This window comes from Mirounga leonina, unplaced genomic scaffold (genome assembly GCF_011800145.1).
Source record: "Mirounga leonina isolate KUSES-001 unplaced genomic scaffold, KU_Mleo_1.0 Mir_94, whole genome shotgun sequence".
In the NCBI taxonomy this organism is placed as follows: Eukaryota; Metazoa; Chordata; class Mammalia; order Carnivora; family Phocidae; genus Mirounga; species Mirounga leonina.
Window position 1 is genome coordinate 43,611,184 of NW_023270855.1, and position 19,322 is coordinate 43,630,505.

General features: G+C 50.6%; 1 protein-coding gene and 1 long non-coding RNA gene across 4 annotated transcripts; both read right to left on the bottom strand.

The window, feature by feature from the left end:
* Positions 1-653: 653 nt before the first annotated feature.
* On the bottom strand, positions 654-4,148 carry LOC118005059. 2 transcript variants are annotated; one of them, XR_004677767.1, is made up of 3 exons: positions 3,579-4,148; positions 2,599-2,977; positions 654-2,341 (listed from the first exon to the last, which is right to left on the bottom strand). It is a non-coding gene; the product is annotated as an uncharacterized LOC118005059 (long non-coding RNA). The 2 variants fall into 2 exon arrangements; XR_004677766.1 differs by lacking the exon at positions 654-2,341 and having other exon boundaries at positions 2,578-2,664; positions 2,819-2,977.
* Positions 4,149-12,426: 8,278 nt separating this feature from the next.
* LOC118004927 (C-C chemokine receptor type 5) lies at positions 12,427-16,613 on the bottom strand. 2 transcript variants are annotated; one of them, XM_034996473.1, is made up of 2 exons: positions 16,535-16,613; positions 12,427-14,968 (listed from the first exon to the last, which is right to left on the bottom strand). In XM_034996473.1, the coding sequence occupies exon 2, from the start codon at positions 14,956-14,958 to the stop codon at positions 13,900-13,902; it is 1,059 nt and encodes a 352-aa protein (XP_034852364.1). In that variant the 5' UTR covers positions 14,959-14,968; positions 16,535-16,613; the 3' UTR covers positions 12,427-13,899. The 2 variants fall into 2 exon arrangements, with proteins under 2 accessions (XP_034852364.1, XP_034852365.1); XM_034996474.1 differs by lacking the exon at positions 16,535-16,613 and adding an exon at positions 15,066-15,324.
* Positions 16,614-19,322: the final 2,709 nt, after the last annotated feature.

The following is a 19,322-nucleotide window of genomic DNA, read 5'->3' on the forward strand; positions in this document are numbered from 1 at the left end:
ATATATCCCTAGGAAAAGAAAGGAGAAACACTTACTGAGTAAAAGCCCTCCTATTCCAGAAGGGTTTCTTGGACTTCTCACATTCTTTTTTTTTTTTTAGATTTTTTTATTTATTTATTTGAGACAAAGAGAATGAGAAAGAGAGAGCACGAGAGGGAGGAGGGTCAGAGGGAGAAGCAGACTCCCTGCCGAGCAAGGAGCCCGATGCGGGACTCGATCCCGAGACTCCAGGATCATGACCTGAGCCGAAGGCAGTCGCTTAACCAACTGAGCCACCCAGGCGCCCGGAAGGCAGCCACTTAACCGACTGAGCCACCCAGGCGCCCAGGACTTCTCACATTCTAAGACAAGTGTGCTGAGCAAGCCAATAGGACAAACTCCACAAAAGTCAAATATACCTTAATACACACTGAGTAACTTCTGGTAATAATAGTTTATTTATTTATTTTGGTTCTTTTTTAAGGATTTTGATTCCTTGTAGAAATACTTTTTTAAAAAGATTTTATTTATTTATTAGAGAGGGAGAGAGACCATGATCAGGGCAAGGGGCAGAGGGAGAGTGAGAGGGAGAAGCAGACTCCCCACTGAGCAGGGAGCCTGACACGGGGCTCGATCCTAGGACCCCGAGATCAGGACCTGAGCTGAAGGCAGATGTTTCACCGACTGAGCCACCTAGGCGTGCTGATTCTTTGTAAAAATACTTTGAATCAACTAATGATTTAACCAAGTCTTTCAGGGTTCTAGTCCTACGGTCTGGGAGCCCTGCCCGCCGTCACTCTTGGTGCTGCATTTCCTCATGTATTCTGTAGTGTCCGCGTGGGTTCACATTTATTGGGAATTACTGGTCCTGCAGCAGCTTTTCGTGGCCTGAGGTGGGACCACTCCCTCCTGGAGGAGTTTTGCATTTGTTTCCACCAGGACCACGAGGGGCATCCGTGGCCTGAGCTGAATTTTAGTCTCGGGGTCTCCCATTTTGAGGGTATTATAAAATCGAACTTGCTATTGGCATTGAGGTATGGGTTTTGGAGTCTCAGAGATTTTCCGCCTACCACTTGGAGTCAAGGCAAAACCAGCGAAGCTTCCTTATTGTCCCGCCTGTGGGTGTGTTTCTTCCCCAGGGGCTAGCTTTCTGGGGGGACCTCGGCACCAGCTCCCCGTCACACATGGCCCGAGGCCTTGCTGTCTGCTCTGTGTTGGCCCGCGTCCTCAATGGCCTTGTAGGGTGAGTGCCTTCTGATTTGTTTACATCAGACAGTGATCAAAATAATAAATTGAATGAATGTTCAAGGAATATTTGTCGAAAAACGTTATTCATTTCACAGGCATTTAGTGTCTGCTGTCTGGTAAATCCCCCCCATTTGCCCTTCCATATCCACTCTCCATCCCCTTCTAGCCGCTTTTGTGTCCCCATTCGTGGAGGCTCAACTTGTTAACAGCAGAGCCTCCGCCCTCTGACCCTCTGAGCCTCAGTTGGGTTTGGCCAATGGGGGCTTTGGGCAGGAGGTTAGAGACTGAGGTCAAGGGGTTTAGAGCCCTGGCTCCTTCCTGGTGGGGCTGGTGTGTCTCTTGACCTTGACCTAGGCGGCCCCTCCCCCTGCTCTGCCCCTTGTTCCTAGCAGTGGGAATGGCGGCATGTTCTCTCCTGCACCAGTCATGCACTGGGGTTTCCCTACACCCTGTCTAAATCTCGGGAGGAATCCTCTTACCAACCTTCCTCAGTTGCCTTACTTCAATGTGCCATTTGTTCTAGGCAAGACTCTGCAGGACACATCTCCTGGGTTCCAGGAACTTTGCCAGGCCCTGGGAGAAAATGGTGAGCAAATAGACCTGTCCTCTGCCCTCATGGCTTTGATGTTCTAAAGGGAGCTGGGCAGGTACGTAACTGATTGTAATCCAGGGAGTCTGGTGCTGTGCTGGGGGAAGCCCACGGGAGCTAGGGGAGCCATGGGTGAGGGCACCTGGCCCCGTCCAGAGGGACCAGGGATGGTGTCCCATGGGAGGGGTTGTCTAAGCAGAAAGCCTGAGTGGGAGTCAGCCAGGTGAGGGGGACACAGCCTCTTCTCTCCTCCCTTCTCCTCCTAACGTCTCCTTTAGGTTCTTGAGAAGCCATCCACCTGGATCTCAGAGATGGGGCAAGGCAAGGGAAATAGAACTCAGGGGGGAGACATTTTATTACTTATCAGCATCTGAGTTTCTGCAGAAGAGAAAGCTGAAAGCAGGAACCAGGCTATTTTCCATCTAATTCCTGGGAATCCAGAGCTCAGCGGGACAGCTGCAGGCCAACGCCGGGCTGGGGAGGGCTTCCGGGAGGCACCCCCATCAGCGAGTGGGCAAGGCAAGACTGAACAGAGGGAGAAGCAGACCCCGGTGTGAAGACTGCCAAAGCCCCCACTGACCCCACGAGGAGCTCTAGGCCTGGGATGGCCCTTCCTCACTGTCCCACATGGAGGGAAGGGGGCCGGGCCCTTGCTACCCCCCATCAGCCAGTCATGGGCTTCAGTCGTCCCCTGGGAGGGGGCAGAGCCCAGAGAAGGCAGGTCCCAGTGGCTGAGGGTGGTGGTTCCCGTCCCCAGCAGCTGGGAGGGTGGGCGCACTGACCCTGAAGAGGACGTCTGGGCAGACCCCACAGCATCCACGACACGGGCTGGGTTTCCTACAAATTTCCTGCATGACAAGAAATGGCAACCGGAATTTCTAAAAGCACCACGTCATAAGGCTGTGAGCCCCTTGGGTGCACTCGTGCACGCGGGAGGAGTCACGCGCACAGCAAGGGCAACCTGCTCACTCACTCCACGTGACCGCTCTGTTGGTTACTCACCCATTGGCGTCTGAGTGTGAAGAGCAGAGCTGAAGAGGAACTGGACCCTCCCAGGCCCCATCCTCCAGCTTTTTCTTTTTTCTTTCCTCTTTCTTCTTCCCCATCTAAGTGGCCACACTCCTGTTTCCGCGGGGCTGGGTGGGTTGGACAGTCACTGGTCTGATAGTAACCATATTTAAAATAGATTGGAAAAAAATCTCTTTTCACGAGCAGGGGCAAAACATAATAAACCAAGTAGCATTCTCATTATAACAAAATTCCATCACAGCAAGGCAGGGTTTGCTCCCGTGGTCGCGGTGGGCCCCTCCTAGGGCCTAGGCCGCTGTGAGCCCCAGATGTTGGATACCAAAGGCTCTGCTCCCTCCCTGCCTAGTGCCCGGCCAGGGATGGCCCCTGAGGCTCCTCAGAGGCTCTGCAGCCATTCCCTAGCAGGCCCTGGGGCTCCCATCTCTGCCCCAGAGTTCAGGGCCCCCACACCCCTTTCCTGTCCCAAAGGATTCAGCTGCAACCTCTGGAAAGGGTGATTGGAAAGGGCCCCTAACCAGCTAACCAGGAACTTCAAACCACAGAGGCTGGTCCTGTCCCCCCCGGAGAGGCCAGAACTTGGGTACAGCAGTAGTGCTTTTCCAGAGCGAAGGAGGAAGCACGATTCTGTGTCCTTGGCCGTGAGTCGGCGCAGGAAGAGACAGGCAGGGGCCATGAGGTTATCTTGCCTTTCTGATTGCATCATGGAGTGCATGGATGTTTTTTCTGCTCTTACCTTGCTTCATGCCTCCGCAGCGTTTGACATTGCCAACACTTCTTCTTCCTCCCAGAGGGCTCTTCTTTGCACCGGGTCTGCCTTTCCCGGCACACCTTCTCCTTCCCCTTGGGGCTCCTTTGCAGGCTGCCTGTGTGCTCCTCTGGGTTCTGTCTGGAGTCATCTGTCCACCCCCATGGTGTCCATGGCCTGTGACTGTGGATCTCCACACATGTGCTCCGCTGGGTTCAAGGCGGCTCCTCGTGACACTGCCACCTGGATGGCCCCTGGGATTTCTGACTCAACCTGTCCTGAAACCTGCACCTGAAGCCAGTGCTTTGCATCCCCCTGGGCTGGGGCCCTAGCCTTGCCCTCCCTGCTTCCCTCACTCCCTCAGTCCAAGTTCTGATGAGTCCCTGGCCCCTGTAGCTTTCAGATCCATTCACTTGTCTCCACCCAGAGATTTTTACCTTGGCAGAGGCCTCTGCTGTGTCCCAGAAGGAACAGAGCCCAGCCTTCGCCTTGGGGCTCCGACTCCATTCCTGCCTTCCTCTAGGGGCCAATTAGCCATCCTGGCTTCAAACATCCTACCCCACTGGCCGCACCCCTCAGCGCTCTGTGCGAGGCCCGGCCTCATCGGCCCTCCACCCACCAGCTTGCAGTCCTTTCTGTTCCCACTTTCTTCTCGCCTTCTGCTCTCACGAAACCACTTATGGTTCCATGAAGTTGCCTCCGTGTTTTTTGTCTTTTTTCTTTAAATTTTATTTATTTATATGACAGAGAGAGACACAGCGAGGGAGGGAACACAAGCAGGGGGAGTGGGGGAGGGAGAAGCATTCTTCCGGCAGAGCAGGGAGCCCGATGTGGGGCTCGATCCTAGGACCCTGGGATCATGACCTGAGCCGAAGGCAGATGCTTACCGACTGAGCCACCCAGGCGCCCCTGCCGCCGTGTTTTCTCACACACCGTTTCCACCAAAATTCCTCCCACGTGTATGCACTTGTCCTTGTATTTTCTCCTTGTAGGACCACCACCTCCCACTCCAAACTGGATCACTCAGAAAGATGCCTGGCATGGCTGTGTTTTAAGGGCACCTTGCCAGTGGAGATGGGGGTTGGAGGGTATGGCATTCTGGCCCCCGGTGGGACTCGTGGCGGGCATGTCTTGCATCGACAGGTGTGGGAGGGCCATGGAAGCAGAGGAGTGGCATGAATGAGGATGAAGAAATTGTGTCTGGACAGCCAGTCTCCTGCAGCCATGTGAGGGATCTGGAATGTTCCACAAGTAAGCTGCAGCAATCTGGGAGGGCCCAGGACCAGCCCCCTACAGGCCTCGGACTCCTTTTTTTTTTTTTTTTTTTTTTTCGAGAGAGCGAGAATGAGCAGAGAGGGGCAGAGGGAGAAGGAGAGAGAGAATCCCAAGCAGATTCCACACAGCGCAGAGCCTGATGTGGGGCTCGATCTCACGACCCTGAGATCAGGACCTGAGCCAAAATCAAGAGTCGATGCTTAACCGACTGAGCCTCCCAGGCTCCCCCCCAGATTCCTCTTGCTAAGGCTTCAAGCAAGGCAGAAACACCAGATAGGGTTTCTAACCGTGGCAACTGTCCACATTTGGATCGGATAAGCTTTTGCTGTGGGGGATTGTCCCGTGCGTCGTAGGATGTGGAACAGCGTCGTTGGCCTCTTCCCAGATGGTGACAACCAAGATACAGCCAGACCTTGCCGGATGGCCCCTGGAGGAGAAGCATGCTCTGGTGGATAACCGCTGCACCTGAAGAATCAACCATGAGAGTTGGGGGACCGGGAGAAATGAGCCCTGTACCTCCTGAATTTGGCTCCTGAGCCCCAGGATGGGACCCAAGATGCTAGGAAGGGGGGGGGGAATAGAAGTCCGGGCTCTAAGACAAGTCCAGCTCAGAGTGAGGGAGCGTTTGTTTGGCTAGAGACTAGCTTCCTCTGTGCTTCCGAGTATGGGCCTGGTGGAGATGGGAGGCATCAGAGGGCTCCTCCTGCTTCCCAGGCTCTGGCTGAAGCTCTGGGCTGGGGGGCCAGCCTTGGCACAGGGGGCGCCCCTCACTCTCATGGGGACCCTCCGTTTCCCTGGCTCCCGTCGCTCCTTGAAGACAGGACTTGGGCCATGCTGGGCTCCAGCCCCAGCACACCAGCTTCTCAATGAACATTAGGTAAATCACTGAATAACTTAACATGCCAGTCCCAAATTAGTGACACTTTCCACCACCATCTGTTAGTTAACTCTGTGCGGGGTGAAGGAGGGAGTGGAGTTTTTGATCGAGGAGTAATACCATGAGACGGGCAAAGGGGTTCATCTTCCAAAAGCAGGAGTCTTTTGTAATTGTCTTAAGGCCCCTTGAGAAAGCAATTTCCAAGGGGGTAGACAAACACCTAGTAGAAGAAAGGGCTGGTGTCTTGGCTCGGGCTGCTGTATCGAATTATCACAGACCTGGGTGGGGGGCGGGGGGGCTTAAAGAACAGACATGTGCTTCTCAGACTTCTGGAGGCTGGAAGTCCAAGATCAAGCGGCAGTCAGATGTGGCATCTGGTGGGAGCCCACTTCCTGGTTTGCAGATGGCCATGTTCTCATTTTGTCTTCACAGGGGGCAGGGCAGAGAGAAGGAGCGCGCACTCGTGTCTCTCCTTACAAGGGCATCGGTCCCATTTGTGAGGTTCCACCCTCATGCTCTCGTCACCCCCAAAGCCCCCCTCCCCCAACCCCATCACATGGGGCATTAGGATTTCAACACACAGATTTGGGGGGAAGGCCAACACACATTCAAGCTACAAAAGCTGGTAAACAATCTGTGCATGAAAACCCATCAACTCATCTAGAAAAAGAAAGGGGCAGCTGAAAAGGATGAAGTGGAGAACTTTCTTGCTGAGTGTGGGAGAAGTGGGGGCTTTAAGTCTGTACTAGTGAGGGCTCAGCTCGTCTAGCTGTGATGGGGAGAGCCGGAACATTGTTGGGGTTGATCATAGGACAGAAGGAATCACTGGATGTTTTCCCCAGGGAAAGATGGGACCCCAGGCAGCTCTGCCTTGGGACATACATCTCCCCAGGCGATCCTAAGGCCTCCCTCCAGGGCACCGCTGGCCACTGTGGGGTGCATTCGTGGTCATCACTTTTGGGAGTAAGAATCTGATCGACTCACCCTGAGCAGCACATCCCTGCACTTTGTGGTTGGCAGTCAGCCTCTAATTTGTGACCAGTGGGGGACTCGAGCAGCTCTGACTGACAGTCCCTGACCCACCGATCGATGTTCTCATCACGGAAGCAGGGGCAGAGCGCCCCATGTGGAGCAATGGAAGGACTCACCCCACGCATGGAGGGGCCGCCCCAAGGAAGGAAACACATTAAATGACACCCGGGGATCTAGTCCTTTAACTGGAAATATAGAAGTAGGGCCAAACATGGGGGCGGGGAGCCTAAAATAGTATAAAAATGGCATTTTAGGTTAGTAGGAAAATTATTTCATAAATGGTCTTGGGATGGTCGTGTGCCATCTGGAGAAAACCTTGGGATTCCCACTTCACTCTGCATTCCAGATGAATTCCAGAAAGAGCAATACAAATGATAAAAACAAAACAAAAAAAACGAAGCCATAACAGCATTAGAAATAAAAATGGGAGATTTTTGCAATCTCAGGATGGGAAAGGCTTTTCCAAGCATGTCATAAAACCCAGAAACCAAAGAAAAAGTTACTAAGTTCACTTGCATAAAAATAAAATCTGCATGGTGGACGACAGCTAAAGTTCACCGGATGGTTGTCATGCGACGGTTGCCACATGCCAGGTCACATATCAGTTCATTTACTCCCTGGAACAATCAATGAGGTGGGTGTTATTACCCCCATTCCACAGATGCGGAGAGTGAGGCACAGAGAGCTTAAGAAGCTTGCCCAAGAGTGTAAAAAACCCAAGGTGTGATATATAATACTGGCATTGGTGTAAACATGGGGGATAAGGGTAGAGACGTGATCTTGCTTATATACGCAGGAAATCTCTCCCAAATGATAAGACAGTGGTAACTTTATCGCCTCCGGGATGGATGACCGAGTAGCGGGAAGCAGGGGCGGTACTCCCTTTGGTACAAACAAGCTGAAAGCCAAAGTGGAGACGGGGAAACTACAAAACCAGCCCCAAGAATTCAAAGAGGCAGCTGGTGTCTTGTGCAGACACGGCCCTCTCCCCGGCCCTGGAGGACCCCGCCTCGGGGCAGCGGGGCTGGTGCGGGGACAAGGAACGAGTACGTTCTGTTCCACATAAGCTGTTTAAGGAGGCATGGAACCAAGAAGCGGTTGTAGCTACGCTTTCCTTACAAAAATGGTCAGTTAAAGCACTGACTGTCTGTCTGTCCCACTCATCAGTGCTGGGCCACTTTAGGAACCTGGATGGTACCTAGCCCTGGGTCACCTGCTGGCGCCTGCATAGTTGCTCCTCCTAGGCTCCACCCACGGAGCTTCCAAACAACCCTCACTCCAGGGCACAGCGCCCGCTGCGAGCTCCCTTACCCGACGCCCCCTGTCGGTCATGCATAGGCCCTCCGTAAATGTTGGTTGAATGAATGAATGAACGAGTGAATGTCTGCTAAAATTGGGCTGCACATGGTCAACGCACAAGTGAACTGTGTTCCCGCCTTGCTTCTCCGGGTGTGTCAGCTTCTGTCGGAATTCCAGACAGGGGGAGGGGGCGGGGAGTTGGCCTGCCGCCCCCCACCTCCCGGTTTGCTTAGAGCTGCAGGGTGTGCATCAGCCAGAATTACATTCTCAGGTTAATCCCCGCCCCCCGCCCCTGAAAGCCTTTCCCAAGACCCTACACAGGGTCAGACGGATTGAACACAACGCCATAAGGTTGGGAGGCCCTTTCCATCTATTGCTGTCAATCCACGGTGTTTGATTTCACACCCAAGAGCCCTCCCAGGTCCCCAGTAGCTTCCATTCCACTGCAGAAGGGGAGCTGCGTTGCCCATCACACTGAAGAGCATTCTTTGGGCGAGCGCAATTCTAATCTAAAGAGGAAATAGCCATTATTAGGAAAGTAGCTAACAGCGACCAGAACTCCAATGTGCCAGGCACTGCATTCAGCCAACACGCGATCTCTCATTTCATCCTTCACACAAACGTATGAGCTAGTAGGTATTACTCTCTGCCCCATCTCACAGATGAGGAAACTGAGTCTAGAAGCATTGAGCAACTTGCCTAGGAATCCCTGATGCCACAATCCAAGTTATACTGACATTTCTTGACTACTTATTGTATGCAAGCCCTGCACTGTCCATTGAGACATGCATCGGATGTTTTAAAATTAATTAAAATGAAATAAAATTAAAAACCCAGCTATAGAGTCACATTAGCCACATTTTGCACTGGTCTGGTGGCCATTGTACTGGACAGTGCATCTCCATCAGTACAGAAAGTTCTTCTGAACAGGGCTGGTTTAGATACTCCATCCCAACCTAGTTATCAGGCAGATAGTATCCCAAGTCACTGGAAGGGACTCTGAGGTTCCGACACAGACGCTGAGTCATTTCCCCAAGCTCCCTCGGCCTCAAGGCTGGACCTCAAGCAGGCTCTACTTTCCACCCTGTAGAAAGGAGTGACATAACCAATCAACAGAGAGTCCTGATTTGATGATCTGTTAGGAAAAAAAATCGTAATTTTCTTAAAAGGGATTTTTGAAGAATATTACCTAGTGGAAATAAACCAAAATACAGGCATTTTATTTATTTATTTTTTAAGATTTTATTTATTTATTTGAGAGAGAGAGAGAGCAAACACAAGCAGGGGGGAGAGGCAGAGGGAGAGAGAGAAGCAGGCTCCTTGTGAGCAGGGAGCCTAATGTGGGGCTCAATCCCAGGACCCTGGGATCATGACCTGAGTTAAAGGCAAACGCTTAACCAACTGAGCCACCCAGGCGCCCCAGAGTTAATGTTCTGTTGTGAAAATCGAGGAGTTGAATCCAGACCCTCCCTGGCCCACATGTCACTCACGGAAGGATCCTCCACAGACAGCAGCCTCCCTCTAGCACGCTCGGTTTGATGGGCTTTAAGCAGTGGTTTCCAAAGTTGGCTATACTTAGAATTGCCGGGAGCTTCTGCAGACCTAGCAAATCAGAATCCCAGGGGTGGGACCAGGTGTCCCTATTTGTAAGACTGCCCAGGTAACTCCAACGAGCAGCTAAGGTTAAGCCAGGGGCCAGGAGAGCCAGCTCTCCATCATTCACATGGGTGCTGACGGGCAAGGCCCCCACCTGCTCTCCTCAATGGCACATCGCTGGCTGCCTAAGTTTGACGGGGAAACCCCAGGAGAACTGAAACCAGGCCTGATGCTCTGGCCCACCTTGACCTCTGACGTCAGAACATCTGGCCCCGGGGGGTGGGCTCTGTTTTCCTCCATAGAGTGAGGGGTGGGGCTGACTGGTCCTCAACAACCTTTCTGTTTTCAGATGATGTGATACCAGCAGAGGGATCTGGATGAGGTGAAGTCAGCAGTGGAGAAAGGGAATTGTGAATTTAAAAAAAAAAAAAAAAAGCCACCCAAACCGGCGATCATAATTTTTTTTTTTTTAAAGATTTTACTTATTTATTTGACAGAGACACCGCGAGAGAGGGAACACAAGCAGGGGGAGTGGGAGAGAGAGAATCAGGCTTCCTGCTGAGCAGGGAGCCCGGCGTGGGACTCGATCCCCGGACACTGGGATCATGACCTGAGCTAAAGGCAGAAGTTTAACGACTGAGCCACCCAGGCGCCCCATGGTGATCATAATTGATTGCTTCAAACACTTGGTACCTGAGACCATTGCTGGATATACAAGAGAGACACAGGGGAGGGGCTTGTGACGTTTTTATGGCCTGTGAAAAATACTTTGTCACAAAACTTTTTGTGACCTTGCTGCAAGGCTGTGGGTTCAGTGATCTGCAGAGATGGGCCCTGGGTTGTTGGCACCTTCATTTCCACTGCAGGATCATCCACGGGCGCTCCTCTTGTTCTTCAGAAACAGAAAGAGTCGAGCACTATCTACCCTGAGCTGCTGTGGAAACACCTCTTGTCCAGAACAGGAATGGTACCAGCAGAGGCAAAAACACTAAACCGTCCCCGGCTCTTCCGGCTCTGGGGTCCAGGCTCAGCTGGGGACGCCCTTGTTGGTTACCAAAGTGGCCACAGGGAGGCAGTGTAGCCCAGGGTTCTTACTGGCTCTGAAGGCCCGCCCGTTGGATTCCAGTTTGAAAAGACTTTATTTAATCAAGTGTTTAAAAAACTGGGTACCAACCATAAGAAAAAGAAACAAAACCAAGCTCCTGACACAGGACGGAACCACAGTGATGCAGAACTAATGAACAAACTAAAGTAGTAACAATATGGAGCCAAATAGAAGTTAAGACTTGTAAAAATGTTTCTAGAAAAGACTGAAGGCAAATAGGAAATACGGCACCATATGCAGAAAAATAACTTGATTTCATGATAACAGTGGGAAGGCCAATACACTTTACTTGTGTTGCATGTGTTTATTTTTAAATTTTTTTAAAGATTTTATTTATTTGTCAGAGAGAGAGAGAGCACAAGGCGGGGGGGGAGTGGCAGGCAGAGGGAGAAGCAGGCTTCCTGCTGAGCAGGGAACCCAACGTGGAACTTGATCCCAGGACCCTGGGATCATGACCTGAGTCGGAGGCAGATCCTTAACCGACTGAGCCACCCGGGCATCCCTAACGTTGCAGGTGTTTAAACTAGAACCTTGAAATACACGTGTAAGCAGAATCCTAATTTATGAATTTTCACATTTTCCCTCCCTGCTGAGGACGTTCACTTTACTCGGACTTTATCCATGGCACATACGTAACCCCTTCCATGACAGAGGCCTCCGGGCTGGGGGTAGGGTACCTTCGACCAGGACATGGTGAGTGGAGTCAGAACCCGAAGGTCACTATGAGTCCAAACTTGTTTGTCGGTCTCGGGGCTGGGGCAGAAGAGGGCTGGGCAGTGGAGGGCCCTGCAAAGTGAGGAGTGCGGGGATGATGGGAGGGTGCCCTAGACCCTTCCTCTGCTCAGACTCAGCCCCCTTCTGCCCTTCCTTGGGTCATGCCTCCTCTTGACTCGCGGGTGGAAGGCAGTCCTTCAGGCTGTTAGGGAAAAGCCATCGTACGAGCCAGCTCCGGCTGTCCTTGTCTTCTGCTCCTTCCACGGACCTCCAGGTAGGATGATGACCTGCTCCGGAAGGTGAGAACCTGAAAACCAGCCAGCCCCAAACCGTGGATGTGACCCGAACCCGTCACCTCTTCTTGGGAGCACCTGTCCTCTCTGCGGATAAGAGACACATGCCCAGAAATCCAAATGTCAGGGACACAATCATTGTCACCACTGTGGTTACAGACAAGTGTTTGGAAGGGATTTGAAATGAAAGAAAACCAACCTCATGAGGAGCCTTCTTCATGCATCATGTGTCTGCAACTTAGGATGACAGAAATAACCAACCTGGGACCTTAGGCCTTCTTCACTGTCAAACACGGATAGCTGGCGTGGGCTTAAACACACATCGATTTTCTGTGTTTTAGAAATGTGTCAGGTCTTTGGCTCTGGTAGTAGAATTAAATTAGAAATTTAAAGGTTTCCGGTGTCCATTGCTCAGAAATGCTACCCTGAGAAACCGCATCTTCAAACACATTATTCTGGCAGTTTGACCCAGGGAGGGGGGCAACTTTTACAAATATTTAAAAAGCAGTGTGATTCTCTGTGTCTGTGTGAGGGTGTGTACGTATGGAATTTTCCAAAACCAGCTACTTTCAAAGGGCTTTTGCAGTCTCGTATGCTAGTCTCTAAATGGGCACTTGACTGAAAGAACAAGAATACAATCAATTATTTTAGAGGGCGGTTTTTATTGGGTAAGGATTTTCTTCCAAGCAATTTGTAACTTTCCACTGATGTAAGATTCTCACATATATAGGAGATATATATATATATATATACACATACACAAAGATACCAGAATGTCTTTGAGTTGACTCAGAGGCTAGGGTCAGAGGATATTGATACCCTCGTAACAACCTTCAGAGCATTTCTGGGTGCTTCCCGTTGCCGCCCACGCTCTCAAGTCTCGTCTTTCAGAGCTTGAGAAAAATCCGTAGCACCTCTTACTATTCTGACACCTTACCCTCTCGAGCGACTCTCCCTTCTTTACGTTCCATCACCTGATCTTTCCCGAATGGTCTTAGCTACTCCCCAGATTCAAAACCATCTCAGGCAGGTACAGAATAATAAAAGTAGCAACTGCAGAACACGAAGTCATGACTCTTTCCTGAAAAGATCCCTTAGTGTTTGGGGACAATGTGTCTGTAGAAGGCGGCTGGAAGGAGTGGCTAAAGCCACCACACTCAGCCTGAAACACAAAGGTCCTCAAATCATGCTTTTTGTGGCTGATCAAGCTGCGGGCGGCCTGTTTCCAAATGAATCCGTCCCTTCTGCCTTCTGCCTACAGAGAGTTGAATCCAGAAGACAATGTTTAAGCCGTGGTGTGCCCCGGGAGGGCAGAAATTTACTCATTCGGGCTTCCCTCCCTGCCCCGGGGTCTCTTAGCTCAATGCTTAGAAAGCTCTGCGTGTTCATTAACTATGTAACCAGTCCTCACCTGGATGTGTTCCTGGACAGTCCCTGCTCTGACTTCGACAGGTGGTGCTATGCACGCTCTCCATGGTCCAGGCTCACCTTGCCTTCCCCAGCCAGCACCCGTCCTCCCACAGCTGCCGAGCCACTCCACGAGTGTGGGGTCTGCAGCTTGGAGCTCAGCCTCCCTCCCCTCTCCCAGCAGAGGATCCCCTTCTCACTGAAGAAGCTCTCCCGGTTCTCACCTGGTCCTGAACATCTGTGGAACTTACCAACCACACCTTGGAGGGCAGATCACACTTGGAAGATGTAGTTTCTGAACCGATCACAACAAGGACCTGCTTCAAGCACATCTGCAACCTGCCCTTGTTGCCTCCAGCAGGTAAGAAACTATACAATATGTTTATTGATTAATTTTGGTATTCCCGTTCAGGTTAACCAGACTCAAGAGTCAGCAGTTCTCCGAGGATTCTTTTTTTTTTTTTAATAATGAACTTCTGCATTGAAGGGAGAGTGTGTCAATAAGTTGATGTGCGTGGAGCGGAGATGAGAAGGTTGTTATACCATCTGCATATATTGATTTGGCTCTCCGGAAGTGATGGTCTCAAATGATCTAATATACTTAAAATAGGTGCCAGATGGATGGGTGAATCGTAGACCCTCTATGACAGTGACTTCCTTTTCAAAAGAACCACTCCCACCCCCAGGCTGTGTACAAAGACCCAGTCCAGCTCATAAGCCGACAGAGATCTCCTGCTCCCCAGTGGATCGAGTGTAAACCGAGCTTGCTCTGTCGGAGACATCTCCCAGGAAGACGGGGCAGCGTTTGCAGAAGCGTCTGGCGATGTGCTTTCGGAAAAACTCCAAGAGGTAGTTTCTGAACTTCTCCCCGACGAAGGCGTAGATGATGGGGTTGATGCAACAGTGCGTCATCCCAAGCGTCTCGGTCACCTGCATGGCTTGGTCTAGCCTGTTGGAGCTGCTGCAATTGTTCAGGCCGAAGGACTCCTGGAAGGTGCTCAGGAGAAGCACGATGTTGTAGGGAGCCCAGAAAAGAAAGTAAACAATCATGATCACGAAAATGAGCCGCACGGCCTTGTGCCTCTTCTTTTCGTTTCGGCACCGGAGCAGGGTCTTGAGGATGGCCGAATAGCAGATGACCATGACAAGCAGGGGCAGGACCAGGCCCAAGATGCTCATCCTCAACGTCAGGAAGTTCTTCCAGAAACGGTACTGACTGGGTGGGAAGTGGTGGCTACAAGTAAAGCGAGACCCCTCTTTTTGGGATCTGGTGAAGATGATCTCAGGGAGAGAGGCGAACACGGCCACCACCCAGGTGACCCCGCTTGTCACCACCCCAAAGGTGACCGTCCGGGCCTTTATGGCAAACACCGCGTGGACGATCGCCAGGTACCTGTCAATGGTCAGGAGGATGATGAAGAAGATGCCAGTGAAGAAGCCGATATAATAGAGCCCTGTCAAAAGCTGACACATTCTATTTCCAAAGACCCACTGGTCTGCAGCGTAGTGGGCCCAGAACGGGATGGTGAAAAGGAAGAGCAGGTCGGAGATGGCCAAATTGAGCAGGTAGATGTCCGTCATGCTCTTCAGCCTCTTGCAGTTGATGAGGATGAGGATGACCAGCATGTTGCCCACGAAGCCGAAGATGAACACCAGCGAGTAGAGCGGAGGCAGGAGCCTGGCTGCGATCTGTTTCACGTTGGTCTTCTGACAGGGCTCTGATATCCCATAATCAATGTCATAGTATGGAGTCGACGTTTGATAATTCATTTTGCTCGACCTTGTGAATAAAGAAAAAGTGATCTAAGAAAAAGTGATCTTTTATAAAGCCCTAGAATGTACTGAGCAGTCCACCACGAGCACAAACAGTCTCATACCTCCATAGGCTTTCAACATTGGTGCCTTGATTTCTACATTTAACTGAGTTCCCCTGTGTGGCCAAACGAAGGACTTTGGCAGGAAAGGGCAGGATCACCGCCAGCGTCTCTGCTCGCTAGACCGAGAGCGTGACTCTCGGGGAAATTCACAAAAGCGTCGTCTGACCCAATAAAATCTGGTGCTCTGTAGCTATGTGGAGCGAAGGCAGCTTTGGTCACAATTTCAAGAAACTGACTCGGGTGCCGTCTAATGCTATTTTACAAGCTAGGCTGTAGCTGCCCTTCCCTGGGCTGAGCTTACACAGAGCCGCACCCCCCCCCCCCCCCCCCCCCGAGGGCTAGTAACCCATTAACCATCCCCCAGGGCACTCTGTGGGCCAACTACTATTCTGAGCTTCACATCCGTTCATTCATTCAATTAATCCTCAAGGTCACCGTAGGAGTCAGGTCATGTTATTGTCCCCATGTTGCAGATGAGAACCTCAAAGCACAGAGAAGATGAGTAACTTGCCCAAAGACACAAAGCTAGGAAGCAACTGATTTCGAAGGCAGGCAGTCTGTGCTCTTATCCACCAGCTACCCCGGTCTCTCGCTTCTTGGGGCGAGAACTGGAACGTGGCATCGCCAGCCAGGCGCCTCGATATAGTCAGAACGAAATGGGCTGAAACCTGAGTCCCCCCGAGAAGGTCACAGGAGCCAGCAGCCAGCTGTAAAATCCAGACTCCCATTATCACATTTGCCCTCACACTGGCTTGCCTGGTCTATTTCAGGTTCATTGCTTGATTGAGAAGTTTCTTTAATTAATCCCTGTGGGTCTCAAGCCCCCTGGACCTCAGATTAGGCAGCTGGGAGGAGCATACAGAAACTTTCATCTTAAATTCTGAGCCAGAACAAGAATCATTACACTAAATGTGCTGTGGAACTGATATATTAAAGGGAAACTTAATTTGATATTTGTAATACAATATTAATTTGGACAACATTTAGCTTCCCTCTTTTATGGGGGGAAAAAACAAAGAAACACAAGAGCCACACTTAGATACAACTTCTGCTTGGAGACACATTCAGAGGGCATCCCGGCCCAGGCGGGTGGGGGTGGGTTTCAGTTCTTCTTACCAGAAGATAATCTCTGCCAAGATTTTGGCCAAGAATCATCTCTCTTGAAAGACTTTCTTTTGAAAGGTGAAGCTTCTTTCCTTCTTTTTTCTTCCTTCCTTCCTTCCTTCCTTCCTTCCTTTCTTTCAATATCGATCCCTTTACAATCTTTCATTCACAATCGTGTCTTGTATCCTTGATGTTATCACAATCTGAAACTCATTCTAAATTCTAACTCTTTTCTTCTCTCAAAGATTATATTTCAAGATAGTTCTAGGAGCAGCTGGTGTTTGTCTAATGGGTTTCCTGTAAGCCTTTTACTCATCACAGAAGCAGAGCTAACTAACAGGCAAAGTGTCTGAAAGGTGACTTACCGGGAGGGTTCTCGTAGGGGGACGGATGTCTCAGCTCCTCTGACCAGCTGAGCTGTGCAAATCAAACATATAGGCAGCATAAAAGTAGGAAATGCACAGTTTCTACTGAAAGGGGGAGGCGGAGTTTTAGTGAATAAGTATATTGCCTGGCCCCAAAAAAAAAAAAAAAAAAAAAGAAAATCAGAAAACAGTTCTTCTTCTTCTTTTTCAATTGAACTTAAAATACTCCGGAGACTAGATGTCTGGCCTGAGAGCTTATTCATGGATTTCCCTGATTACACTTAGGTCTTTTGTTTTCTGAGCAGAAAACAAAATCTGTTAGAATCTGTTAGAAAATAGGACTGAAGGATATTAGAACTAGAAGACCATTCACGTTGATCAAGTCGAAATCCCTCATTTTGCCGAAAGAAATGGCTGTTTCAGAGGCCAAGGATTTATTTGTACAAGACCACAGGGCTTATCAATGGTGAGGCTAAACAGGAGAGATTCTGATTCTCTTACTCTTTGTCCTCAATCAAAGCCACTGAAGCCAACTTGAAATTGAGAGAGGAATACTTCCCATGATCCCCATGGTCCCCTTTCCCCACGTTCCCCCCATCCCTGTGCCCACCCCAGCTCACACCCATAGCTCACCCCCCAGTACTCTTTTTCTCTGCAAACGAAAACGACTGATTGTCTAAAGGGCTTTCCTTGCAGGTTCACCTGTGAGCTAAACACGTTGCCTTGGGGTTGGCTATGTTGTGGGGTCGGCTATGTTGTGGGGCTTGTCATTACGGATTTCCTCCACCTGGTTACTCTGTTGCAGCCCTCCAAACCAGGAGGCGTTCATGAGCGTCTGCACTGTGCCGACATATAAGCAGCAGTGTGATCCTGCAGCTGAGAAGTTGTCCACAGAAAACGAACAACAATTGATGACATAGGGTCAGGTTCGGGAGTATATGACAGCCCCATATGCAGCCACAGAGAGCTTTCTTGGTGGTTGGTTACTTATCTAAAAACCTCAACTGTTGACTACTGAGCGGAGAACACAGGGGACAGCACCCTGAGCCTCAAGAGCGCCCTCTGGGGCCTTCCACTTCCTCCACTATAGAATCAGAAGCACCGGCTTGTGGTCTAAGAAAGGGCGGAGACCCCAAACCTGTGGAGGCAGCATCGCACAGGGCTAAGCACGTGGCCTCTGCAGCCAGACAGCGGGAGCTTGAAGCCCCGCCCTACCCTCAGCTTTCCCATCCGTGCAATGGGCTGAATAATGGGTTTGTGGGGAGGGGCACAAGAGGCAGCCACACCCAGAATTTAGCGCATTATATCCACTCGGGAGACATCAAACTTCTAGTCGCTCATTCCGAGATCCTTTCCTAGGGACAGTTTATTTGATAACATTTTAACGAAATTGGTTCCCGGGGTCCTCGTCTAGAGCAGAGTAGTCTCAGCGGCCTAGAAGCTGCAGGGCTGAAGCTAGGGACCAGTGCTTGGAGAATAGACTAGAAGGAGATGATGGCTGGGACAGCCAGAAAAGCGCATAGAAAGAGCCCAGCAATCAATAACCACCCAGCCAGGGCCATGCTCTTGGGTCACAACAGAACCCAACAACTGGTAACCACAACCAGGACAGTGAATCATGAAAAAAAAAAAATCTTCAAGTTCATCTCGTGTGTGCAAGTCAGGAGGCAACAATTAAGAACCCGCCTCTGCAGACGTGCTCCAGGGGTGAGTTCCAAGCTTCATCGTTTGCCACTTGGCTCTGAAACGAGCTTTTGAAACTCCCCAAGCCTTAGTTTTTCTTATTTGTGAAATGGGGGCAAAAAAAAAAAAAAAAAAAACCAAAAAAACCACCCAAATCACAAACCTATTTGATAGGTCTGTGGTCAAGATCAAATGATATAACAAGAATACGGTGCTTCACAGATATCGGCCCTCTGTGGGCTATGTAAAGAAGGCCTTATATTTCACAAAAATATGGGTTCACAAAATGGGTAGCAAATAAATCAATATAGAATTTTGCAGAAAATAGGTGGCGTCGATAGTTTTGGTCGTCCGAAGAGCAGCCTTGTGTTCACTGGTGGTAATGTGAGTGTGTGTGTGTGTAGAACTCTCAGACGCTGCTGGATAAATGTTACATTTCTGTATGTGACCACGGCTGGCTTTTTACTTTCACCACCAGAGTTGGGGCTTCGCCCTGTGAGGTTCTGCTGTCCATCGTCCGGGCGGCTGAGGATGTGATGGGTCCTCGCCCCCAGAGGGCAGTATGGAGTAGTGGTGCAGGTTTGCAGTCCCAGACGGTGCTGCTGACCCCCCACCCCCTAATGTGTGTCCTTGGCAAGATACTTCCCCTCTCTGAACTTCCCTATCGTCATCTGTTGGGTGTTGTGCTAGACCCGGGCGTCCGGAAGGCAGCTCCCCCATTCAATACTGGATGACTCTATGGCCAAGCTGGTGTAGACAATACACATTTGGAGGGGAAACAGGGTGAGGATTCCTAGAACATGGGAGCCCAACTTAGCGGGTGTGTCACCCCTTTTGGGGTTTCTGGGTCCAGAGGGGGATTCAGGTCACCTCTTGGGATGGAGCCTCAGCCGAAGGAGTTACAAGGAAGTGAGGACCCACGGGAACTTCTTCAGCCTGGAATCAAGGAAACATTTCAGTCTGTCATGCCATGACTGAGTTTCATGGTCTCTTTCATGATTCTCTTTGGCCCCCGTTTGCAGAGCTCTTGTTCTCCTGGGGATGACGTTCAGACTACCCATGAGAAATGATCTTTTGACCTGCTTGTCACTCTAGACTCGATGCC